Below are 27,686 nucleotides of genomic sequence, written 5' to 3'. Positions count from 1 at the left end.
CCCTATTGAAGGGGGAGCAACCTTTAAGTTGCTCCCCCTTTTTTCTTTCCCCATTTGGATGACATATGTATTTTTCTGAAACTTAATAAAACATTTAAGAAAAGCAAAGAAAGGAAGTTGTTTGACCATCTATCAGAAGTGCTTTGATTATATATTCATATACAGGACAAGTCTCACTTGTCCAAGCTAAAGGGGCCGGCAGAAGCTTGGATAAGCGAATATCTTGGATAATATGGAGGGATTAAGGAAAAGCCTATTAAACATCAAATTAGGTTATGATTTTACAAATTAAGCACCAAAACATCATATTATACAACAAATTTCACAGAAAAAGTAGTTCAATACACAGTAATGTTATGTTGTAATTACTGTATTTACAAATTTAGCACCAAAATATCACGATATATTGAAAACATTGACTACAAAAATGGCTTGGATTATCCAGAGGCTTGGATAAGCGAGGCTTGGATAAGTGAGACTCTACTGTACATGGCTGAAGAAAGGGTTTGAAATGGATGACCCCAAAAGTCTCTTCCAAATCTATGAATCCATGATTCTGTTTTCCTATGTCAGATGGAAGCTGGCACCATCTCTAGGTACAGTAACATCTATATTTTTGGCCTTATAATTAAACATTTTGGACTAATTCAAAGGTATTGTAATATTGTTTAAACTGAAAAGAGTTCTCCAACACTGCACTAATGAAAGTTAGTAAAAATAAGATACTACCAAGAATATATTCAGACCACTGCCCATTGGAGATGATAGTAAATCAGAAAAAGGGGAATTGGAAATGGAGATTAAATGATAATCTACTAAAAGAAGAGAGCGACATATGAAAGAATAAAGATATCTTGAAAAAAATTTTTTTGCTCTAAATGAAACGTCAGAAATGTCACTTCAAATACTGTGGGATGCCTCGAAGGCAGTAATGCGAGGACATCTCATACAGCAAAATATTGTAAGAAATAAGAAGAGAAATGCAGAATTAAAGAAAAATTTGGAAGAAATAACAGAAGTAGAAAAATAACCAAAAATCAACCCTAAAAATGTAATTTTTCAGTAATTACATTCCTTTTTTTTCTAAGTTTTACAATTTTTATTTTATTTTATTCTTCTCTTCTTTTTCTACTTGTTTTTCTCTTTTTGCTTTTTCCTTCTTTATTTCCTACCTTTCCTATGCCTGATATTGTTCTCACTCTTTTTTATGTTTAAGCACATTCAATAAAAAATAGTCAAAAAAATAAATTGAAAAGACTTCAGCCTTCTCATGATGTGGGATTGTATTTTGTACTATTTATGAAGCTTAAAGATATACTCCTTTTCCAGCTTTTCTATGAATTTTGCCATTTCGCAAATTTTGTCTCCAGGATTGATACTGGAATGGCCTGAAACAAGAAGAAGAATATAGGTGAAAGGTGGCCTTGGACATCCGTTAGTTTGCCCAACAGAGACAACTGTAGATTGGACCGTTCTGTTCACTTTTACATGATATAACTAAATATGTAGCCACTCTCAGTACGGTTGCCAACCTAAAATGGCCGAGTCGATATAAACGTACTTTTCAAATTGCCAACTATCTAAAAATCCAAATGCCAAAACATTTTAGGGAGGTATTCACTCGAGCTAGATTTGATCAGCTTGAGACAATGGTCAGATACGGGAGATTTAACAGCATCCCTTATAATGAACGGATTTTTATCTGCAGAGCACCTGAAATTGAGGATATAGCACACATATTATTTGATTGTACCAGAAGGTGAGAGACTAGTACCTTGGTTCATATATCAAACGGACGATTCATTGGGAATCCCACATCATATTTTATGTGTGGCCAAGACCCAAAAATCTATATATATAAATGAGTGATGGCATCACGGCAACCCACAAAACAACAAAACTACAGGCCCCCCCAACCTCGAAATTTGACAACACAACCCATCATCCACGCCTCTAGGTTGATACAACAAAAAGAAAAGAAAAAATAAAGTCCTAATTACAGGGAGAGGAATAATTGCTTTTATCCAATTGCTGCCAGTTGGAAGGCTAAGCTCCTCCAACTTGGTCTCCTAGCAACCCAATAAAAATAATAATAAACACTAAAAAATTAATACAATAAAATACTATAATAACAGAAAATAACTAAAAATAATACAAGAAAATAATAAAATATAATAAATAAAAAGATAACTTACAATAAAAATAATTTAAAAATACAAATAACGTCAAATAAAAATTACACAATAATTTTTATCCAATACCACCACCACTTTGCCACAGCAACGCGTGGCCGGGCACAGCTAGTAACATATAAAACAGTTCTGCTTTTAAGCAAAGCAATACATATGTAGGGTTGATTGGGGTAAATTGTTGGGGTGATATGGAAACATGATGCAAATATATATTCAGTTTTATCATATTTATTTACTGTATTGTTATAAATGTTTTATTTAACTTACTATATGGTGTGTAAGCATGTTTTATCAAGCCATTTGATACTGTGATACCCTAAGGGCTAATCAATAAATTTACTACAACTAAATATGTTCTTGTAACTGATGGGCCCATTTGGTGGAAACATGGGACAAACCTTCCCAATGTCTGTTCTTGGGCTCTGAAAGACCGTTTCTAGACCTATAGATGGATTTCCAAGAGGTCTTCTGGTCTTGATTTTGGAAGCCATGTATAATGTGTTGGACTCTTTTTTCTTCTAATTGTTCTTTAATTTGTTAACACTGGTTTCAAATTTGGTGGGGCAACGACCCAATGTATATGGATTCAGAAAGGGACCATCACCTCCCTGGAGGCTGGGGCCCCTTTGTTTACACCGTTGCCATAAGAATGAAGTTCTGAAGCATTCCGTTAGTGACAGTAAGGCAAAAGGGAGATTTTACCTTCGTATGTCTTGGCCTGAAGACGTCCCTCAGAAGACTTGTCAAAGTAAGTGCTTGGACTTTTGGGACTGGTGGGGTAGAAGGCAGGTCTATGGGGAGCCCAGGGACTGGTAGAGGCCCCCAAACCCTGACCAAAAAAAAGCCAAAATAACCTTAATTAAAACCTGGGTAGTAGGGGTTAATAAAGGTAGAATAGCCAATATGACATTCTCCTCTTTGCAAAAAAATTGAGGGTGGGGAGCAGAAAGCCTCCAGAGTTATTTTGAGGCCTGCCAATTAATAGTAATAGTAATACTACTAATAATAATAATAACAATAATAATAATTTTCTTACTCGCTTCTCTTTGTGGCTCAAGGAAAGTATTGGATTTAGATAAGTCTGTCTTTTTCATTTCCTTTCTGTAATGTGATTGTGTAATGATATATTCTACTTATATAATCAAATTAAAAACGTTTAAAAAAAATCCCCCGATGTAGTAAAAGGTATCTGAACAATGTTACAACCCAAAGTATCCTGTTTTGCAAGCCTCGCAAATGCTGGTTTATTTTTTCCAGGAAATGTTGGATGTTTAGGCCTACTTTTTCAAAATATGATGTTTATTATTTGAACATTTCCCATTTTGACAACACAAGAAGACACACAAGCAGGAAAGAGAGAGAAAGGTTAACAAAAACGGGGGGAAAGTGGGGAGGGAGAGTTATTGTTAACAAGTAAAATTCTTACAAATATCAATTATGTGGCTAAAAGGGAGGGAGTTAAAGAGAGGAAGAAGAGACAATTGTTGGTTTGCAAAATTATTATTAATACATCTATATCTTCATATCAATTACAATTACAAGAATTACCTAACATACCAAAAACTCCACGTATCCAAAGAGAGGCGTAATATTGTCTCCAAATGTTATGTCCAAGAGTCGTATCTTTTTTTAGTATTATCCTACCGTCTTCCAGTCTCCTCCCCCAGATCCTTCCCATTAAGAGTGCATCTTCCTTATTATTATTGTTATTATTATTATTATCAAATTATTTGTTTTAAATTAATATAAATTAATGATTTATAGTTATATATTAGTGTTTAGTTAGTTATTATGATTTTTTTCTGTCTACATGTATGTTGGCATTACATTTTTGCCATTATATTAGCTATACAAATATAGTAAATAAATGATAAATAAATCCTTTATCTAATTTTAGTCTCCATATTACATGATAAATCTAAAAATTTAATGTAACCTGTTTGTAAAGCAAACATTTAATGTGTTTCACTATCATCATTTATCCTTCTTTTAAACAATACACAAAGTTTGTATATATCTATTTTAAAAATCCCAAAACAGTAAGGGAGAGGAAAGAACCCATATCAAATATCCAAAGTCTCGTAGATGATGGGGGATATGGGACAAGAAAGGGTAAGAGATACATAGATATAGATATATGTCAAAATAGTAGTAATAGTAATTTCAATATTTTAAAGTATTTTAAGTCAACAAATCCTATTATAATCATCATCTTCTGGTTCTTTATAAAGTCTATGAGGGGTTTCCACTCTTCCTGAAATTTTTGAGTGTTTGCTTGTTGTAAAGCCAAAATTAATTGGCCCATTCTGGCCATCTCAAAAACCTTTGTAATCAAATCTTCTGATGTTGGTGTGTTTTACCACTTCCATAATTTTGCATACTCTTGCTGCTGTTGTCATATAAAGGAAAATTATTTCCTGTTGTTTTAATATTTGTTATATATACCATCTATATATCATTTTCTTGATTTTTTTTCTTTAACTGTAACTTCTTGTAAATGTTAGTTGTTTCTTCCAGAGTTCTTCCCATTCTTCTGGATTTATTGCTTAGCCCACATTTTTTGTCCATTGAACTATAGGTCCTGTTACTTTTTTGTCGACTGTTAAATCTTTCAGGAGGAATTGATATAATTTCCCTATTTGTTTATTTTTTGTCTGCAGTAATAGGTTCCAACGACTCTCAGATTCTTGTATACCCTTTTTATTATTTAACCGAAGTCTCTGTTGAAGTTGGTTATGGTGAACCCATGTCATGGTTGAGTCTTCTTTTTTGTGATTCTCGTCATGTTTTTACTTTTGTGATGTCCCTTTTTCTAACACTTCTTTAGGGGATAGGTGTTCTCTCCTTGGTGTTCTTAACTGTGGATGCGCCTCTTGCGGTTTTATCCATTCTGATATTTTATTATAAAAAGATCTTATATATTTATTCTAGTAGCCCCCGTTGGTGCAGCAGATTAAACCACTGAGCTGTTGAACTTGCTGACCAAAAGGTTGCCAGGTTCAAATCCAGGGAGCGGGGTGAACTCCCACTGTTAACCCCAGCATCTGACAACCTAGCATTTCGTAAACATGTAAACGTGAGTGGATCGATAAGTACTGCTCTGGTGGGAAGGTAACGCCGCTCCATGCAGTCATGCTGGCCACATGAACTTGGAGGCTTCTACAGACAATGCCGGCTCTTCGGCTTAGAAATGGAGATGAGCACCAACCCTCAGAGTCAGACACATTTCCCAATCTTGAAGCAGTTTGTTGTTCTGTGGTCTGTTCTTACTGTGGCTCCTCAAAAGGATTCTGGAACCCTGTGGAAGTTAGTGGAGAAATCACCAAAGGTTGCCGTGTTGGAAATGGAGGAGGTCTGAATCAGCTGAAAGAAGCTGGAACACAGGGACAAAGTTTGTCTTCTAAACTAAAGCTTTCTAAACTGTGTATCACAACACGTTACAGTGTTAGCTGCAGTGTGTAGGTGTATCCTTTGAATGTAATGAGAAACGGCTAAGTCTATGTAAAATAACCAATACCAACCTGCATGCATGCAAAGGTGCTGATTCCTATGATGCACTAGTATATTCCCCTTCTGTTGTGTCTGTGTATTCACTGCTGTCAAGGGATCATACAGGTTCCGCACAGTAAGCCTAATTGGGTTGAAAAAGCCGATTCTGTGTCATTTCCGGTGATGCGACCGCGTGAAATGACACGCTCGAGAATGCAGGATCATTTGCTTACTTTATCACTGCGAGCATGAAGGGCTGGTGCTGTCATTTTCATGTTTAGTTGCTGTTTTCCATGAAAGTAAGAGATTCCAGTTAGCCAAAGGTTCAAAGAGTTGTTCAAAGAACTGCAGCAAAACAAGCTCCAGTCTCCACCATGGAGTTGGCCCCAACATCAGAGAACGGAGGTTCTCATAGCACTTCAGAATCCTTTTCATAAGAGACTTCTGAGTGCAGGAGGACCTGGAACTTTGCAGAGATCTCAATGAAGGCAGAGAGAGCCGGGGGCAGGGGGGGGGAGGTCTGGGAGAGAGAGAGAAGGCATAGATTCCTGGATTGATTACATCTGCAGGAACTCAAGCACATGGAAAACTATTTCCCTCATGGCCTTTGTTTCAGCCAGATGGACTGTCAGTACCCTACTTCCTTACTAACTGGATCATTGGCAGCATATTACCCTTTTTGCCTGAATTCGTGTCAGCTTTCCACATCAACCAGGATATTGTTCTCTTGGCCTTCATACAGAACTATCTCTGCATTAAAAAGCTTCTTTGTCTCAATGTCCAGACGTGGGAATCCCCTATTTACAGCGGGTGGAGGTAGGTGCAAGATTTACCTACCCCCAAAAGATTCTGAAACATGCACAGTACAGGTGCAGGATTTACTGTAACTACAGTTACTGATATGCAAGCTGTCCATTCCCCAACTGCTGCACTTAGTAGGTAGTCCCTCAGCAAAGCAACAAATCTCAACACAATTTTAGTACAAGCTGGGGAAAAAAAAATCAAAAACATGTACTTTGCTCACATAATCAAGATTTGGAGCAACTGACAGTTGAAGGGAAAAATTAAATACCCCTGGAAATCAAACCAATGGTTAAAGGAAGACTTATCTAATGACAGCTATTTCAGCAAAAGTAAGAGAAAATCGATTGAATTTCTTAACCTCTGTAAAATCTGCTGTATTATTTGGAGCTATAGTTCTAAATTTTGAATAAAATGTAGTAATGTTGATACTTTAAAAGGCTTAATTGGGGACTACAACCTGGTGCAATGTTTCCGATTTTTTAAAAAACCAACAACATTCAGTATACAGGAGAAACACAATGGCTGTGTCCTCAAAAGACCTTATGAACTGGGATTGCTTTGACATTTCCTGAGTCATAATGAAAAGTACCATTCAAAGGATTTAATCAGTTTTCTATTAACAGCAGCTCACATGGAGATTATAGCACTTTAGAAAGAAAAACAAAAATGAGCATCACAAAATGGTAGACTCATATTCGGACTCTAGCTCCCATGGAAGAATTAACGAAGTAAATACATCAAATTTATAAACCTTAGCACCAATTACTTTTTTTTTTTACTTTCAGATTTTCAGTTCTTGTCAGACAGAGTCCACAGTCATGGTTCTCAACCTTTGTTTCTCCAAAGGATTTATATACAAGTACTATGCTATTTGGAGTCAACAATTAATATATATATAAAAAGCCAGTTGCATTAATTGGGGAGAGCTGATTAAAGCTATTTGGAGTTTTGAAGAATTCATGGTAGATGAGGAATGTGACAAAAGTTGAAACAATATTTTAAAAATTAAAATCAGATTAATACACGTCATTAGGCACACATGTACAGTAGCACAAAAATTGGCAGGATCCACACCATTGTGTTGGTCAGAAGGGTCTTCCGACTTCATCAGACAGGGCAAAATAAGCATCCTAGGATGCTTTCACCCCCATCTAGGGGTGAAGATTGACACTGGACATCACACAACATTGTGTGACTTCCAGTGTAGGCCCTGCTCCCAACTGGGGTAAAAGTGTCCTCGCAAGGGGCCTTCACATGAGGGCAACATTTTCCCGATGTGATGGAGAATGCGTCTCCAAGAGGTTGCAGCAGATTTGTCCCGCTGCTCTTTCTTTCCTTGTGGAAGCCTGGCAAAGTGAGACACTTCCCCAGGGCTTTCTGATGAGGTGGTTAGACAGTCACTAATGAAGCGCCTATCCAAACAGATGTTTGCAAGAGTAAGTAGGAAGGGTGCCAAGCTAACTTCCTTGGGAAACAATTTTCAGTTTGAAGGCAGCCATTGACATGGCCCTCTTCCTTGTTCCCATCAGATGTACCTGTGAAGGTGGTGAGGCAGAGAAAGAGAGACATTCACAGCAGATCTCAAGGCACAGGCTGGTACATAAAAGAAAATATGGTCCTTCAAATAACTATGATTGGAGTAGTCTAGTCCTTCTCAAGAATCCGGAGTTTAAACACTGAGATTCCCTATGTTGCTTCATTTATTTTAGAATTCTAGTCCAGAAACAATGGAGACAATGCAGGTATTATAAACTCTCTCTCTCTCTCTCTCTATATATATATATATACACACACACACACACATATACAGTAGAGTCTCACTTATCCAACGTTCTGGATTATCCAATGCATTTTTGTAGTCAATGTTTTCAATATATCATGATATTTTAATGCTAAATTTGTAAATAGAGTAATTACTACATAGCATTGCTGAGTATTGAACTACTTTTTCTGTCAAATTTGTTGTTAAACATGATGTTTTGGTGCTTAATTTGTAAAATCATAACCTAATTTTATGTTTAATAGGCTTTTCCTTAATTCCTTCTTATTATCCAACATATTCGCTTATCCAACGTTCTGCCGGCCCGTTTACGTTGGATAAGCGAGACTCTACTGTGTGTGTGTGTGTGTGTGTGTGTGTATATATTTGTCAAAGTATGTGTGTATATATGAGGAGTTTGAACTACAAAACTCACACCTTTCAGGTTAAGAGCTGAGGGAAGAAAAGGATCAAGGTGGATTGGCTGTAGCTAGGTGAAAGATTGGCTGTTGATAGATGAAGCAGCCCTCTGTGATGTCACTGAGAAAGAAAGAGAGTGGAGTGCATTGGTTGCTGCTAGGCGACATGTGTACAAGGTATAAGGTGTCAGGGCTTGTGCTGATGATGAAGATGAAGGGCTTCTGAGCATCTGAGTCAGCGTCAAGCAGAGAGCAACAGCTTGAGGAATCTACCCTTACAGAGCAGGACCAGGAGCCTCAGGGAAATAGTGACACAGAGTTAGGGCAGGATCAGGAGTTTCAGGAAGCAGACCAGGAGTTAAGCATTCCAGCTAGACTGCAATTAAGAACGGATGCCGTCCAACTGAGGAGATCTAATTAGTAGGCTCAGAGGAGGGCCAACAGGTAAGAGCACTTGTGAAAGTGGCATAAATAACTGGAGGCTGGATCTGGTAGATTGCTGGGAGCAATGTTGTGGCACTGCTATAGATGGAATCTCTGGTGGTGAACTCCTTGACGTTGGTGACTGGACTATGTTTTAAACTACAGCTTGAGTTGGTGAGATTGCTTAGCTTCAAGCCTTGGAAAGAACTCTGGACTATTTTTATGCTTTGTCCTTTTTGGACTGATTGCTGTTTGCGACTTTGACTTTGGCTATGCAATGACTTTGCCTTTGACTATGCAACGGTGGATGGCTACTTGGAGGTTGCTCAATGCCTTGCTTCTATTAATCTCCTGGCAACCCATTCAGGCTGGCTAATACCGTTGCTACCCATTTTATTGCCACCACAGACCATTGTCCTCACCCAGGCTGGGGAAACCACCACCATCATTAGCACCCATTACCTCAAACCTACCCAAATTTCCCCCTCCCCACACCTATGAGAGGTGAAACAAGCAACAGACACAAAACTTCAAACTGAGCAATGACAATTTACTTAAATTCCCTCCTAACCCAGAGACCAATCAGCAACAATGGCAGAGAGCACATCCCAGCCAACCAGCCTGCAGATCCTAGCCGGCCACAATCTGGATCAATCAGCAACCAGGGCAACCAAGTACTTTGTTTCAAACTGCTGTCAGTCCTATAAATATTTATGCATGTTTGCATTCAGTTATGTCACTTTTTGGAGCCCAGGCTCTGCCAAGACGAATGAACACCTCTGTTCTTTGCCTTCATCACAACCTTGCCTTATTTGCTCCCTTGATACACTGGCCCCAAGCCCACGGTTGTTGCAGAGCTGAAATCACTTAACAAAGGAATATAAGGGAAACAGAGGATGGAAGGAAAGACCCACAAAAGAAGCCTGCCCACCATTGCTGGAGTGTTGCCATGATGACATTGTGAGGTAGTTCTTCTCAGAGCTGGAGAAGGGAGAAAGTAGTGAGCAGCATTCCCAACAATATCCAGGGAACACTGGGTATTTAAAGCTAATGTTAGTATTAATAACTGAGACTATATTAAAACGTAAAGGTTAGGTGTGGCACAGTAAATCTGCCTGTTATCACTAAATTACAGAATAAAGTGATTGGCTTATTCTTTGCAAAATAATTGGATCTAGCTTGCAAAATTTGAAAAATGATTGATGCTCAAAGCTCCATCTCTTGACATATAATTCAGTGTACAAAATATGAAAGCGGGGATGAAGAACTGTGTTACGATATGTAAGAAATCAGTTAATATGTGTGTGTCAACTGTAAAGTAAGATGCATGAAGCTGATTGGTTAAGCCATGTCTGGAGAGCTGTTAAGTCTGGGAGTTTTTGATGCAATTTTGTTCAGGTTTGAACTAAGCAGGTGCAGAGAGACAGTTGGAAGAGAGAAGCAGGGAGAGAGACACAGAATTTGAAGTGTGCTCTTGCTTCATGAACTGCTGGAAGGAATTTATCCACATGGATAAAGGAAAGACTATTTTAAATCTCTCATAAAAAGGACATTATGGGAGTTGGCACAACTGAGCACATTGTACATATTTTGTTCTGAGTTTAAGAAGAATAAACCATTTGGTCTTCATTGTTCACCTGCGCGGTACATATCTTCTTTCTCTGGCAAGGCAGAGCGTGGACTACACATTTTGATTTTTCATTCCGTCACAAACTGTGGATCCCTTCAAATGTTAACTGCAAGGCCTAACTTCTTTTGTCATTATAGCCAATGGTGAGCTGCAGATCTGGGCTGCATGAGTTCAATCTCAGTAGGTTATTGCTGATAGACTGATACTTTGTCAGATACAGATTTAAGTCAATAGCTTTATGATATTAAGATTTACAAAAGCTCCCAATAAAATTTTCCTGGAATCACAGTTCAATACTTCACATTTCTATGTTTCATGCTAGTTGATAAGACTAAAAACAAGATGATAAAGATAGTCGTAGTTTATTTGGAACATTCTCAGGCCCAATGCCATAGAAAATCCAGATATCTGCTTTGGAGTGGATTATATGGCAGTGTAGAAGGGGCCTGAGTTCAAAGTGGAAAAAAAGTATTACCATGCAGTTAATCTAGGCAGTGAGAGATGACTACACTATACACTTCCCACAAAGATAATTTGTTTTTTCCTATCTGCTTTCCAAAACACTGTACAAACATTGCAGGGTTTCTCTGCTTAAATAAAGTGTTGTGTTTTCTTTCCCATTAACAACTTTTGCTCTCCATGCCAGGATGCATCAATTGACTTTATTATGGCCCAGTTTTCATCTCCAAAATTGGAGGATGTGAAAACATGCTCCTCTTAATTTAAAAGACGGCTACTTGTCATAAATTTACTGGTAGGGAGGAATAAATATTAGTCCATATTTCAAATTAGTATTTACATTTTGGGCTCTGATCGCTCACACAAATGGTGTCATCAATTCTTACATTGTGCAGCAACGTTTGAAATGCTATATAGCAAGAGAAGCAATAAGAAAAGCCCCTGCTATACAAACACAGAAGTATCTCTGCCCTTGTGTTTTTAATAAAGTTTGCATGTTTTGAACATTCACTCAGATTTATCTTCAGTACTGTGTATATTTGTGTCCTGAGGGCAATTTTCTGGTTTATAGGTCACTGATTTTTTTTAAAGGTAAGCTTGCATTGGGCAGAAGATGTTTTGTGTGTTATTTAGCAGCTTCTGCAGAGGAACAAAACATTACAGACTAGGAAGTGGATTGAGACAGAACCTCACAGCTAAATAAAAATAGGGGCCACTCTGACAAGGTAAATAAGAGTTTTCAAGCTCAAGCTCCATTTTAGCTTCATCGTTCAGAGTAATTATTCATAATTTTAAAGTTAAAATCAATGTGTTGAAATCAGTGTGAGCCCCCAGTGGCGCAATGGGTTAAACCAGTGTTTCTCAACCTGTGGGTTCCCAGATATTTTGGCCTTCAACTCCCAGAAAATCCTAACAGCTGGTAAACTGGCTGGGATTTCTGGGAGTTGTAGGCCAAAACATCTGGGGACCCACAGGTTGAGAAACACTGGATTAAACCCTTGAGCTAGCAGACCGCTGACTTGAAGGTTGGGTCGCTGACTTGAAGGATGCCAGTTCAAATCCAACCCGGGGAAAGTGGGGATGAGCTCACTGTATCAGCTTCAGCTCCAGACGGGGACATGAGAGAAGCCTCCCACAAGGATGCTAAAAACATCAAAAACATAATAGTAATAGTAATAATAAAACTTTATTTATATACCGCTCTATCTCCTCGAGAGGACTCAGGAAGGTTTCCAACATGTGTACAAAACAGTCAATTGTCAGAAACATCATAAAACAACTTGAACACAGCAAACATAATAAAACATAACAAGGCTAAAAACATATCAGTTAAAATAAACATAGTTACAGTCGGGTCATTGTATTGAAAGGACCATAAGCCAGAAAATAGTAGACTTTTGCATATAACTTTGCCTTTGCTTATATCGTATTAGCTTCATATAGACAATAAGCTCTTTGTATGAGCTAAAGTAACAAAGGACCAGTGCCCCTCCTGTGCCCCTCCTTACTCTTCTGGCTGGCACCTTTTCCAGAAAGTTCCAAGGACAGAAGCTAGTTTGGGTAAACAAGTGAGATCACAGACACCACTCTGTGCCAGAGAGGTGGGGAGGTGAAGAAGACCCTAATTAATTGGTCAATTTTAGATAAGCTGATATATACTTTGTTTACTACGCCACGCTTCGCGGCAGCCATTTGCAAGTACAGTAGAGTCTCACTTATCCAAGCTAAACGGGCCGGCAGAAGCTTGGATAAGCAAATATCTTGGATAATAAGGAAAGATTAAGGAAAAGCCTATTAAACATCAAATTAGGTTATGATTTTACAAATTAAGCACCAAAACATCATGTTTTACAACAAATTTGACAGAAAAAGCAGCTCAATACACAGTAATGTTATGTTGTAATTACTGTATTTATGAATTTAGCACCAAAATATCACAATATATTGAAAACATTGACTACAAAAATGGCTTGGATTATCCAGAAACTTGGATAAGCGAGGCTTGGATAAGTGAGACTCTACTGTACAAACCTTTTTGGGTGTGCGGCTGTCCCGCCTTCTCATAGCTATGTGGAAATAAACTTTGCTTTTGAACTCTCACGAGACTGGATTTTCTGTCTCATTGCCTCCTATGCCAGAACTCCTTTTTGAGATAATTGTCTTACAGTATCAAGGGATCGGGAACCAGTAGTCAGGGTGAGGTAGAGATGGTCCATTGTAAGGGATAGATAAAACTTATACAACAGCATATCATAGGGCCAAGAGGTAAGTACTGTGCAGAGCAGGGTCTGCTTTGTTGAACACTGAAACGAATCTTGTTCAAAGACCTGCTGGAACCACCAGGTTTTCAGTTCCTTGCAGAAAGTGGGCAGAGTAGGGGCTTGTCTGATCTCTCTAGGGAGGGTGTTCCAGAGCCGGGGGCCACCACCAAGAAGGCCCGCTCCCTCGTGACCACCAGCCGCACTTGGGACGGTGGTGGGAGTGAGAGGAGGGCTTCCCTGGCAGACCTTAAGGCCTGCACTGGTTCATGGGGGAGATACAATCAAGGAGATAGGAAGGGCCCGAGCATCCCCTGGGCAATGTCCTTGCAGACGGCCAATTCTCTCACAAGTGGCTTGCAGTTTCTCAAGTCGCTTCTGACACACACAAAAAATAACAGTGGGTGGTTGAGAATTCACTCGAGCATACAAAACCCAGCATTTAGCATGGTGCCCTGTTAGTCCCATCTGTTGCAAAATTATGATAAATAGTTCTCAAGGTTTGTCTTTTGGAATTTGAAGGCTTGGGAAGAATATTTGCAAGCTGTTTGTGTGTGTGTCGGGGAATTGTTGAGTGTGGATGCAAAATTGATGGATGTAAATCTGTGAATATGGAGGCAGTGTTTCCGCTTCAAACGCCAGGTAGAGAATGCTTCTGGAACATGGCCATACGGCCCGGAAAACTCACAGCAACCCATTTGTGTAAATGTTAAACATTGAAAGAGCAAGCACCAGAAGCGACTTGCCATCCCAATGGATTGCCACGAAGTGCGAGCTTTCCCGCCATTTCCACATAACTGACGTCAGCGCGTTCCAAACCCATGTTTTCGCCTGCTGATATCCCTTTAAACATTTCCCTCCTCACAGGTTGATTCTATCCCTCCGACTCCGCCAAAGCTCTTCGCGCGCACATCCCCGCCTCCCTTAGATTCCCCTCTATTAACCCTTCCTGAGCTCAGCCCCGCGCGCTCAGGGAGTCTGGCTCCGAGTTGGCCAATTAGCGACGCTGCCCAGTCCCACTGGGGGCTCTGATTGGTTCGTGCCGGAAGAGAAGGCGGCGCGTGTGCAGGAGACCGATGCGCGTCCCCGGATGTTGACAAGCCTGTCAGACGACGGAGCCGAGATGGATGGCGAGGTGGCGGCTGCAGCAGCGGAGCGGGAGGGCTCTCCCTCAGGGCGACTGGAGGGCCAAATGGAGGGGAAGGAGCCGGAGCCCACCGAGACCCGGCGCTGGTTGGTGACGGCGCTGACTGGGAAGAGGCCTCTCTGCGTCCTGGCTGCCTTCCTCTGCGCCAACCTGCTCTTCTGGTGAGAGGCGCCACTGAGGGAAAGCCTCGCAGATTGCACGCAGCCTCTCCCTCCCCCCCCCTCCTTTCCCGGATTTACTCTCTTCTTCCTGATTTATCTCTGGCTTCAAAGGCATGCAGGAGGCGTGTGGAGAAAGGGTTCCTCTGAGCATGCACAGAGTACATCTGTGACATAGAGGCTGCCCCAGTACCCTTCCATACAGCTATATAACGTAGAATATGTAGGCAGGTAAAGCACAATATCTGCTTTGACCTGGGTTATCTGAGTCCACATTGCCATATATTCCAGTTCAATGTGGATTTTATACAGTTGTGTGGAAGGGGCTTCAGAATATCGAGGCAGATAATCCACAATATCCACATAGCCATATAACCCAGAATATCAAGGCAGAAAATCCCACAATATCTACTTTGAACAGGATTATCTGAGTCCACACTGCCATATATTCCAGTTCAAAGCAGAAAATTTGGGATTTTGTTCAGCTGTGTGGAAGGGGCCTCTGGCAGGCTGTGTGAGCAATTATTTCTCTTGTTGTTATATTTATTTACTAGCTTGGATAACCGGCGTTGCCCTAGTTATTTGAAAAAGTCAATTTTTAATTGTACAAAATGCGTAAGGTGTTAACTACAACTGACATCATGTCAGGTTAGCCCCGAAAAACTCCATCAGTACTTAAAGTTTGTTATGTTGGGTAAGTGCTCTGGAGGCATCATCAGTGGGGTTCAGTATGCTCTCTGGCTGTAGGGTAAACTGCAACTCACACTATCGTTAATCATCCCCTCAAACTCTTCCAGTAGGTTGAGTTAGTCATGGGGGTTCTGCGTGCCAAGCTTGGTCCAGGTCCATCATCGGTGGAGGTCACAGTTTCTCTGGTTGTAGGTGAACTACAACTCACAGAAAGGAAGGTCAGTTCCCCCCAAACCCTTCCAGTCATCAAATTTCACCATATCGGTTACATGTGCCAAGTTTGGTCCAGCTCCATCAGTATTTGGGTTCACAGTGCTCTCTGCATGTAGGTGAACTACAACTCCCCCAAATCAAAGTGAATGTTCCCCAAAGATTTCCAGTAATTTTTGCTGTCATGGGGGCTCTTTGTGCCAAGTGTGGTCCAATTCCATCTTTGGTGGAGTTCAGAGTGCTCTTAGTTTGCAGGTGAATTATACATCCCAGTACCTACAACTCCTATAATGGTGAATTCTCCCCAAACCTCTCTAGTATGTTCATTTGCTGATCAATTCCTCTGTTTGCTGTGTGCCATAGAAAAGGGTTAAGGGAAAGGCAGTGAGCGGGGCCATGCAAATTCCACACCAATTGAGAGAGTAAGAAACAATGGGATGCCTGTGGTGGAGGAAAAACAGAAAATTTAGGATGAAATTGTCACTGTATGAAAGCCTTCACTTGTGTGGCGGGCAGTAAGGTGTTTTTGGAGGACATGTTTATGGCACTCACTATAACCTGCAATGTCATTGGAGGGGAGGGCCATTGGTGTCTCCTGAGTAGTGGGAGCTATAGCTGTTCGTTGAGGCAGGAGCTTGTCTGTGTAAGTGGACACCCCAGCCACACACACACGCGTACATATTTTCACTTTTATTATGTTTATAGATTTATACCCCATTTTATCTCTCCCATGGGAGACTCAACATCAAAACAGCAGCATACTATTTCCAAGATACAAATATACAAACATCATTAGTATAAAAACAGTTTGGATTCATTCCATAAAAACATAGCCCTACTGTTTTCTAGTACTATTTTAAAGTCAATGCTCTAGATAGATAGATAGATAGATAGATAGATAGATAGATAGATAGATAGATATACAGTAGACTCTCAGTTAACCAGCACCTATGGGGATTGCTTAGATGCTGGATAAACAGTTTCCGGTTGCATGAGACTTACTATTTAACATCGGCGTAATAGTCTACCCCATATTATACCAAACCGTAACCTTTGAATTGACTTCATATAAATATTGAAATACAGCAATTAAAAGTAAATTAAGATACCGGTTGTGTCTTGCTGTATTATAAAAGTAGTTTTTAATTTAAAATATATTGCTTCTTCGATTTTTTTTGTTGGTTGCTGGAGAGTTCTGCTTGCTTGAGTTGCATTTATCTGAGGGCCCTTCCACACAACCATATAACCCAGAATATCAAAGCAGAAAATCCCACAATATCTGCTTTGAACTGGGTTATCTGAGTCCATACTGCCATATATTCTATATATATTCTATATATATTCATATATTCTAGCTATGTGGAAGGGGCCTGAGGATCTGCTGTAAATAGATCTACTCTCACTATAATAAAAATAATAATTTCATTTCTTCCCCGCCTCTCTTCATGGCTCAAGGTGCGTTATGACATTGCTAAAACATATAATCAAAACACCTAATCATTTAAAAATACTCAGCGGAATACACATAGTAATATTGAAACATATTTCCACAGAATGCACATTAAAATACACAAACAATTAGACATAAAGTAGAAGTTTCAAAATTGTCACTGAAACCATCTGGGCATATATGTGTGTATATTTGTGTCCTGACTGTTTAGAGCAACTCCACGGTTTTCATAGGATTGTCTGGAAAGAATACTCTGAGGTGTTTTTGGCGATTCCTTCTTTGGAATTACAGCTTACAGGGCACCTGATATCCATTGGTAGTCTCCCAAGTACTAACCAGAGCTGACCTTGCTTGGCTTCCAATGAGATTTTCCTGCTTCTTGAAGGTGGTTGGACTGGATGGCCCATGAGGTCTCTTCCAACTCTACGATTCTATGATTCTATCAGACAGGATCTGGCATCTTTAGATTATTTAGGGAGGTCACTCTGTATATAGTCTGCTGTATGTTTAGTACGATCCCTGTATCCACAGTGGATAAGTTCCTGGACTTCAAGTGGATACGTGGAACCATGGATAGTAACAAACACTGGCTTCTGACCCAGGAATTCCAGAGGGTCAAACTGGAGGAGATAGAAATAGTCTAGAGAAGATGTATTTGGTTGAACGTGGATAAATGAAACGCAGATAGGGGTTTGCACTGTATATAATCTTTATCTATCTATTTATCTACACACACACACACCCATATCTAGTGTATGTGTTTCTCTGAATTTGTATAATCCTTAAAAGCTGGTGGCCTTCACCATACGTGATGGCAATAACATCTATAATTATAGATTTATATTTATAGAATTGTCAAAGATTTCCTCCCCTCTCTTGCTTGCTTTCCTTGTTTCTAGCATCAACAATCTCTAGGATAGGAAATTTACTGCCCAGGTAGACTCAAGTCCTTTGTACTTAAACATTAAGCTCTGCCCACCTTGTTATTTTTGCTTCAGAGATGCTGAGTGTTTTCACGATGCTTTTTTACAGTGCGTCCCATGTTAGAGCTTCCCTCCCTTCTTGTGCCTTGTTTTTTTTAACATGGTAGTGTTTTAATATTTTTTTCCAATATACGGTCTGAAAAGAAATACAGTAGAGTCTCATCCAACGCTTGCTTATCCAACGTTCTGGATTATCCAACGCATTTTTGTAGTCAATGTTTTCAATATATCATGATATTTTGGTGCTAACTTCGTAAATACAGTAATTACTACATAGCATCTCTGCGTATTGAACTACTTTTTCTGTCAAATTTGTTGTTAAACATGATGGTTTGGTGTTTAATTTGTAAAATCATAATGTAATTTTATGTTTAATAGGCTTTTCCTTAATCCCTCCTTATTATCCAACATATTCGCTTATCCAAAGTTCTGCCGGCCCGTTTATGTTGGATAAGTGAGACTCTACTGTAAATAGAAGCCTGGTTATGAATGAATGATAAGGAGACTGGCTGCTGAACACCACAGCAGAGTAAAGAAATAGCATCCATGAAATGAGCTTTGCGAGTTTCATATTACAGAAGTGAGATTGGAGGATGCTAGGGAACATTAAGGTGCTGGAGCAGGGGTCCCCAAACTAAGGCCCGGGGGCCGGATGCGGCCCTCCGAGGTTATTTACCTGGCCCCCGCCCTCAGTTTTATAATATAATATATTGTGTGTGTGTGTATGTATGTGTGTGTGTGTGTGTGTGTGTGTATATATATATATATATATATTATTGATAATAATATTATAATGTAATACAATATAACACTAATAATACCTTATAATAATATTAATTATATATTCTATATTACATATAATATTACTAATAATATTACAGTATAGTGGTATAGTTCAATAAAGTAATATATAATGCTAATATTGTGCTATGCTAATAATATAATATATTGTATGTACATATAATTTATAAGCCACTCTGTGTCCCCTTTGGGGTGAGAAGGGTGTGATACAAATGTAGTAAATAAATGCAGTAAATAAATAAATAATAAATAAATACATTTTAGACATTGAAATCCTGATAAATGTATGTTGGTTAAAATTATTTTTATTTTTAAATATTGTATTGTTCTTTTGTTGTTGTTGTTGTTGTTTTTGCACTACAAATAAGACATGTGCAGTGTGCATTGGATTTTTTTTTTCAAATGATAATCCGGCCCCTCAACAGTCTGAAGGATTGTGGACCGGCCCTCGGCTTAAAAAGTTTGGGGACCCCTGTGCTGGAGCATGGCGTCCTGCAAGCAGCTCTTGTACTGAGCTCTGAAAAAACCTAGCATTATCAACAACTCCCAAGCCAAAATGCCATCCAAGGGCAGGAAAAGAAACCGGGCTACCCCAGCAATGTCACAGGGGTTCATAAATCCTTCCAAACAGCAAAACAAATGAGAATTGACTCCTACCTACCAGCCAGGGAGACAGCGACGGAAACAGTGAGTAACAGACCTTCAATTTTGGGCCCTAAATCAGACACTATAAACTCAGCAAACACAAGCCTGGTCACCCCCTTGTCCCCTTTGAACTCTCAAGGATCTAGCCCAGGATTCTCGCCTGAGCAGAGAAGTAGTAGAGATAGAATTTTGGAACTCTCTGGACATGCTCCGGGCACCTCCCACAAACATATTAATCAATCCTGCAAAGAGATATGCTTGTTTTCAGCAGAATCTATTATTCTCATATTACAAAGACTAAATGAGATTGCTGAACAAGTGAAAAACTACAAGAATCCCTTTGGCAGCCTCTCTCTCAGGGCAAACAAGGGGTTAACAAAAGCTTGCTGGGACACGCTGACCCCTCCCTAACTGCAGCTGTTAATCACCTTGATCCAGTAGCTGAGAAAAGATGTAGGCGGGTTCTCCAAAAGAACCAAATTCTGCTTCAATTTCAACACCGGGACCACAGCAGATGGAAAAACAAAAAGACCATTAAAATGTCTCTGTCCCATTTATTACAGCTCCAGCATGGAGCGATGGACCTCCAAGACCATCATTTTTTACCAAGCTGCCCTAATGCAAAACGGGTTCTTCTAATCTTTGGTAATTCCACAATCCCCAGCCGCCTCTTACACCTGAAGGACTTTCTTTGGAACAGACACTCCATAGGGAACATTAAGACGCTCCCTGGCTTATAGGGAAGGAGCAGCCAAAACAGATGCAGAAAGATGATATAATATAGAGATAATAGCTACAGGTAGTGCACATAAAATGAAATGGCAGTGAAAGGTTTGAGGTAATGAGACAAAGAGAGTTCCGGTGGCTGTAGAAAAAAGACGTTTATTCTCAGTGACCAGAGAGAATAAGCAATGAGAAAAAGGACTTTCTCCTGTAATCAGGAAAGCGAAGGTGGAGAACAAAGAAACACAGATCCTTATATCCTATTTTTGCCTTCCTCCATCTACGTCACATAGGTATTATCCATCACCAATTAGTGTCAAAAAGCCTTACTCTGCATTTTACTAAAAGCTACTTTTGCATTTTCCTAAAATATAGGCTCTTTCAAGACCTCTGACCCTCCATTAGGCCTTATCTCTGGAATTCTCATCTAGGCTCTCAGGTATCCATTAATAAAGGAATTCCTCCCTACCTTAGCTTGTCAGAGAGAGAGTCATTAGTACTCCTACATGGCGCCAGGTCTTATCTTGACATCCCAAAAAGTCTTAATTTGTCTCTTGTCCATTAGCTTATCTATTCTTGTTGACACTTAACATATGTCTGTGGCACTTAGGGTGAACCTTGGACCTGCTTATGGGGAGACAGTTATTTGCTGAGCAGAGTGTATTTTGGGGCTATATGCACACAATTCTGCTTGTGATTACATTTTTCCTATTCTTATTTTTAATACGATTACATTCAATATATAGTTTCCAATACAAGTATTATATTTTCCCAATACACATTCATCAATGTGGAACATGGTTTCTTTGGGTATATTAGGCAGAGAGCGGAGTGGCAGTATCTTGAGTGATCCACTTTTAATTGATTGGTACTTTAATCCAATTCATTAATCTGGTTTTATTTTCGAAATTACAAAGCATCCATCAGTCCATAATATATGTCTTGCTTTGATTTCTTGAGTTACAGATATAGGCCTGCTATAAAGTCTGTAAAATCTGTCTTGTATGTTGAACTGGGCCTGTGCTACACTGTCCACATTTTTTTCTAGAATAGAATGAGCTTTTTGTTTCATAGTTTCAATCCTAAATTCCTTGGTGACTCAACTTAAGAAAGTCTACTACTTTATACTGTGAATTGTATTTGTTTGAATCCACTTGTACGATTTTTTTGTTGTGACATTTCTTCATCTGCTATTTGGTGAGTGGGAGAGGGATTGTAAACGTCACATCCATCGTTTTTGTTTTTTTGTTTTTTTTACAGTAAGGGATAATCTGCTTTTAGTAAGGAATCCAAAACTGTAAATATCAACATCATCACCAGGAGTGTACTGTTTTTGCTACAATGTATAAATCCTACTAATTGTGAGAAATATATATCCTCATTTTCATTGGAAAAAAAATTAAAGTCAATTAGGATTGATCAAAGGCAGGAATTTTTCAATTATTTTTTGCAGCAGTCACAAAATTACAAATTTGATTTGCAAGCTGTTTCTTTAAACATTTTACTTTCAACTTGGCTGAAACGATTTTCTGAAACAGTTGAAGAACTTTTCCATAGTACTGGATTGCAACTCCCATGATGATTTTTCATCAGTAACTTTGGAGTCTGTGCCTTATGGGAGCTGCAGTCCAGCAATGTCTGGAAGGTATAATTTACCAAATAACATGTTGATTTTTCAAGTAAAAATTCCAAACTCTGAATTTCTATATTGTGTAAAACATTAATAGAATTTTATCTTGAGTTTGTGTCTCCCTGGTATTTTAATGGCAGTTGAAGTAAATATAATTTAGGCTTTGTTTAAACTTGTGTACTTTGTAATAAGACTAGGCTTTGGAGTTGTCGAAAATCAGTACTTCAGGTGTTTACAAGAATAACCAATTTTTATCTACTTTCGGCAATAAGGTATGCAGATGAATCCACAAAGTTTTGTAACAACAACAACGTTATGTATTAGTAGCCGGTCGTGCATATAAATTGTACACAGATTGGAGTCCTTCCAGGATGCTGTGGCTGATGAAATTAAGGTGTGCCTGAACCTGGGCGGCGGGGGGGGGGGGGGGAGTTATCCTAATCTGCTACATATGGAACCTTTTTCCATAGCAGGTCAAAATATTTCTTAATTTTTAAAATTCTCTCTAGATTTTATTATCTTATGTTTTAGAAAAATATTGTGTTCTTTTTGATGCTACCTTTTCTATGAATGTCTCTTGCAATCTTGATGATGGAGTCTTACATTTATTATAAAGTTATAGTTTTCATTAGCAGGAAAATATATAAAATTATGAAACAAAAATAGAAACATTAAGATATATTCATCACCCTTTGTGATACACTGACTAGGTTTTTTTTTTCCATGTCAGGAGCAACTGGAGTTGCTTCTGGAGTGAGAGAATTGGCCATATGCAAGGACGTTGCCCAGGGGATGCCCGGATGTTTTGATGTTTTTACCATCCTTGTGGGAGGCTTCTCTCATGTCCCCGCATGGAGCTGGAGCTGATAGAGGGAACTCATCCACGCTCTCCCCGGGTGGGATTCGAACCTGGCAGCCTTCAGGTCAGCAACTCAACCTTCAGGTCACAAGGCTTTTATCCCCTAGGCCACCGGAGGCTCATTGACTAGGTTGGAACTGTCATCCCATGACTTACTAAACTGCAGTATGTATGAGTCTTTTGCCCTCACTGGAGTGTCCTTGCTCCTTTTTTCAGGCAGCTGTAATCTAGCATTTTACCTTTTGTTCAAACTGAAAAACTGTGGTTACTGGCTTCAGGAAATATTATTTTCTTGAATCAGCTTTGGATTATGGGTTAAAATCCTGATTTCTTCCCTATCTGGTAGTTGTAGTTTGCCACTTCAAATGAAATACAAATAATAATTAAGAGAAATCCTGGTTCAGTCATGAATGATACACAAATGCCTTTCGTGTATCATGTTTTTACACATCTTAGCTTAATAAATGGGGTAACTTACTCTGAACCAGTCTGCTGAGGGCCTTAGTTGGATGGAAAAGAACAATGATTAACTTACAAAAGCTTCCCTGTCTGGTTGCATGAAGATAATTGCTACTTGCCATGGGTGTTCCAAGCCCTTTTTCAACTACTAGATGGCAATTTTCACTTCTTTGATACTTGAATGCTTACTCAGTGACAACATACTTTGGTTGTTTTCAGTAAATGTTTGTGATCAGCCTAGTGTTGTAAAATTTCCAGAAAATTTGAAGTAATGGAAAAAACCAATTTTCTTGCATTTTTGTGAAAAACCTAAGCATTTTCAAAATTGGAAAATTTAACATTTACCTCCTTTTACAGATTAAAAATAATTTTTAAGAGTATAAAATTCATTATAGATTACTTTGCATAACATTATCATGCTGGTCATGTTAAAAGTGTAGTTAATTCTGAATATAATAACAAATTGAACTTTCTCATTTTTTTTGCTACAAAAGGTCTTAACTGTTGTAAACACTTTCCTTATAAAGACCCTTCTCAGTTCTGCTAGTTTGAGGAGTATGGAAAGAATCAAAATACAAACATAACAGTACATAAATAAATATTACTAAAATAGGGGAGGGGAATGCAATCATTTATAGGAGGAGAAATTAAAAGAAAAGACCAAGAATTATAGTATTTTGACACTGCACGTAGTCTTACATAAAAATCTTCCTCTTTCATGGTTTTTTAGAAATAATTTTGGAGCAGTAGATACATGATAAAAAATTTCTTTCTGCATTCTAGAAAAAAGATCACCTATAGCAAGTTTTGTCAAAAAATTTTTTTAAAAAACAAACCTGGTTTTCCCTTGAATCCCTCATTATTTCACATCTCTAGGTTTGCCTGTCCTGCTATTTATCATTTTGTCATTTGTTTTAATCTGTCCCGTGTATATATACACAGCTGTATAAAATCCACATTGAACTGTATTATATGGCAGTGTGGACTCAGATAATCCAGTTCAAAGCAGATATTGTGGATTCTCTGCCTTGATATTCTGGGTTATATGGCTGTGTGGAAGGGCCCAAAAATTACAAAAATATCAACATTTTTAAAAGCATTGTCTTTTCCATTTGTAATACTTATTTGAGTTTGTCAAGCTTTCTATCCCCTCTTTTTTGTGGGGGAGGGGGAGAAGTGTGTGGAGTTAGTTTTGAGTTGACTGGCCTTGACACTGAAAAAGCAAATTTTGTCCCATTTAATACTTTCTAAGATGCCATTTCTGTAACGAATGTGCTATTTACAAGCCCACAAAAATGTTGACTGCCTTGCTTGTCTAATTTTACCCATGTTAGTCATTTGAGGAATTGTAAGGGAAGGGCGAAACCCACACTTTTTGCTGAATTGTCGAGAAACAACTTTTAATTGTCTGAAGCAAGCAGCCATTTGCAAACATGTTCTTGTTAGCTTCTACAAAAGGAGTGGTAATTATGTGGTCTTCCAGATGTGGTTTAATAGCAGCTCCCAACATTCTTCACTACTGTGCTTGCAAGTACTGCTGGGATTTGTAGTTCAGCATCATTTGGAGGCTGTTCAGAGAATAATTTCTGCTTGAAAGAGAGCAATGAGATCCACAAGTTCTCTTTTTATATGAAACTAGAAGTTAATTATAAAAGAGTATCACAATATTTGGTATGAGAGACATAGACTTGGAGTCTTTCTATCTGTAAGGATTTTGTGAGTCATAGGCCTACAGGAGAATTAATTGATAAAAGTCTGCATGTCTTTGATAGCTTATGTACACTCAACTTTTTATTTTTGACTGGGAAAAAGACATAGCTGCTCTTCACAGCTGAATGAGTTAACCACACATTAAATTTAAAGACATGTGACTATGCCCCTTTGCCATTTTCCATAAGAAGATCAAACAGCTTTGAAAAACGATGGGAGCACAGAATCAGGAGACTAAAAGATGTGCAACTGTTTATTAGGTATCATTTTGCTATGCCATCACTTGAACTCTTGTTTTTGAGGTTTAAGAACTGTGCCTTTGAGGATATTGGAGAAGCAAAGCAACCTTCAAAGCTGCTTTCCTCTGATGAGGATAGGATTGGTTTTGTGGATTGTTATTTATGAATACTATAAAAGAGCATTTTAGCATCCATGGGAAACTACTTTGTTAGAAACTAAATGGTTTTTTTTTTATTTTGTTATCTGTTTTCTTCAGTGCATATGTCCCTAGAAAGAAATGAGTTTTGAGAAGAAATTGGTTACTTCAATACAGGAGATACTATGTTTTACATCAACTGAGCAACCGCTTATGTGACACTGTTGTATCATTCTGGTCTCCAGCAATAAGTATATTAGATTAGGCACAAAGCTATTGTAGCTTAAGATGCTAACTTTAGAACATGAGCCAAAGGATTTGCATGTACTTTTAATTCAATAACATTTCAGAATGCATTGCTTTAAAATCTGACTATAAAATATATACATACTTGTTTTGTTTATTTGTGTTCAGTGGCACAAATCTTTATGCTTTCTGTTATAATTTGTCCTGAATGTTTGACAAGTTTTGACAAATAGAAAAGACTGTGGCTATAGTTCTGTACACAGACTGTATAAATCTAATTCACAACAAATGAGATTTAAGCAGCCTAACTGAGCATGATTGCAACTTATCTATCTTCAGAGGCAAAATATACACTATTACACTGTAAAGTAAGGCTGGACAAGTAGTTGCCCTTCAGATAATGTTGGAGAAACTTCCATGGGCAATAGCAAGTGTGGAGCAATGATGGGATTTGCAGTACAACTATATCTGGACAACTACAAGTTACTCAGTCTAAAGTTCATTCTCGGTCTGGTAAACAATCATTAGAAAAGGTATACTAGTTGAGTCTGGTCCCTATAAAATAGCATCCTGTCTCCCAGTAGTATCCAGCTAGATACTTAATAGTTATCTCAAAGAAAGACTGTATTCTGGTTGGCTATTTTCCGTATTAGCTGGTATTGCATGAAATTATATTTCTAAAACTGGATAATAGCCACAAATTTGCCCAATCTAAAGAATTTTTCTAAATTTCGGAATTAATTGCACATTATATGTTCATTCTTTTTGTTGCTCTTTTGTTAGTGATCTTGAATTGTAACCTTGTGACAGAGGTAGACAAACCTATTCCTCTCCACTTCCATCATTTATTTATTTATTTATTTACAGTATTTATATTCCGCCCTTCTCACCCCGAAGGGGACTCAGGGCGGATCACATTATAACACACATAGGGCAAACATTCAATGCCCATAAACACATCAAACAGAGACTGAGAGACACACACGCAGAGGCAAGTTAACTTCCTTCTGAGGGGATGTTCGATTCTGGCCACAGGGGGAGCAGCTGCTTCATCATCCACTCATTTTAAACATTACTATTATGCCCACCCATGTTATCTTATAACTTATTAAAAGTGCAGAACCCAGTAATATTTCTTTATGAGGAGCCCCCTCCCCCATCATGTTGGTTGCCCTTTGGTGTTAACTTTATTGTAGAAAATTTAAGTGTGTATACTTTTAGGTTTGCAACCCTCTTTCTTACCTGAGTGCAAGTTCCATTAAACATAATGGTTCTTTTTGGACTGAACAAATATTTGGGACAGTTTTTTCTAAGTTGCCTTGAAGGATCTTCAGAATTGCAGTGTATATTAATATTTTATCAAATTGCGCTGTGCATCTCATAAATGTCAGATAACAATTTTGTATGCTAACAATTTTTTAAATAATGTATTTTATTTATTTGATGTACTTAAACATAGGTCTGATTGAAAAGTAGTGTGTGTGCTTTCCCCTCCTCCACTGCTTGTTCCCGAAGATTCAAAGGTTTCTGAAAAAGTTTACATTTCTAGATTCTTTGGCCTCAGAGTTACCTTTGTCTTGCCTTAACTAACAGCTAATCTCCTGATTGTTGGTTAAGATGAACTGAATAAAAATAACAATGGAAAAACCCATCCAAAGATGTTGATTTCTTCCATCTTGGAAAGAGCTGCTCCTGCCACTTCATATTGTACTGTTTCTCTTGGAAACAGGTGAAAGAAGAGGAGGGTACCTCTGTTGCCTTTTCCCCTTTTAGGTATAACCTGTCAGAAGCTAAGAAAATTTCCATATTTTTCCAGAAGTAGGCACTTTCCCTCACTTTTGCATGTGATCAGCACATTTTGTTGGAATACAACTCACAGAACATACCAGCTGGCAGAAGGAAGCATCAAGTTGGGGAAGATTGGTAGAGCATGTCACATTTTTGTCTTAGGGGCCATCAGGCTAAATGAGGCAGAATGGGTGAAAATGGATTTTGTGACATCCACATGACACACAAGGCTGAATCACCCTATATACCCAATGAGGCATGGGCATGTTGGTCAGCTTCTAATTTAGAAATATCTGTTGCTGTTTTTATGGCCATCATGCTTTGCCCAGGCCCGAGAGCCCTTGGGATCGAGGGTGACACTTACTATCACCATTATGT

The 27,686-nt window shown here is 38.6% G+C and overlaps 1 protein-coding gene across 3 annotated transcripts in view; it reads left to right on the top strand.

The window, feature by feature from the left end:
- The first annotated feature begins 14,493 nt into the window (after positions 1 to 14,493).
- Positions 14,494 to 27,686, top strand: part of retreg1 (reticulophagy regulator 1) — a 63,503-nt gene continuing 50,310 nt past the window's right edge. Inside the window, exon 1 of one of the 3 annotated variants that reach the window (XM_008108852.3) lies at positions 14,494 to 14,741. In XM_008108852.3, the coding sequence (XP_008107059.2) occupies positions 14,524 to 14,741 (218 nt within the window). In that variant the 5' untranslated portion in view covers positions 14,494 to 14,523. Of the gene's footprint in view, positions 14,742 to 22,773; positions 22,794 to 27,686 lie in introns of those variants that run through there. The other 2 variants (XM_062977600.1, XM_062977601.1) reach the window with 2 other exon arrangements.

This window comes from Anolis carolinensis, chromosome 4 (genome assembly GCF_035594765.1).
Source record: "Anolis carolinensis isolate JA03-04 chromosome 4, rAnoCar3.1.pri, whole genome shotgun sequence".
In the NCBI taxonomy this organism is placed as follows: domain Eukaryota; kingdom Metazoa; phylum Chordata; class Lepidosauria; order Squamata; family Dactyloidae; genus Anolis; species Anolis carolinensis.
The sequence above is the reverse complement of the archived record's forward strand: the minus strand, read 5'-3'. Positions and strand labels throughout refer to the sequence as shown.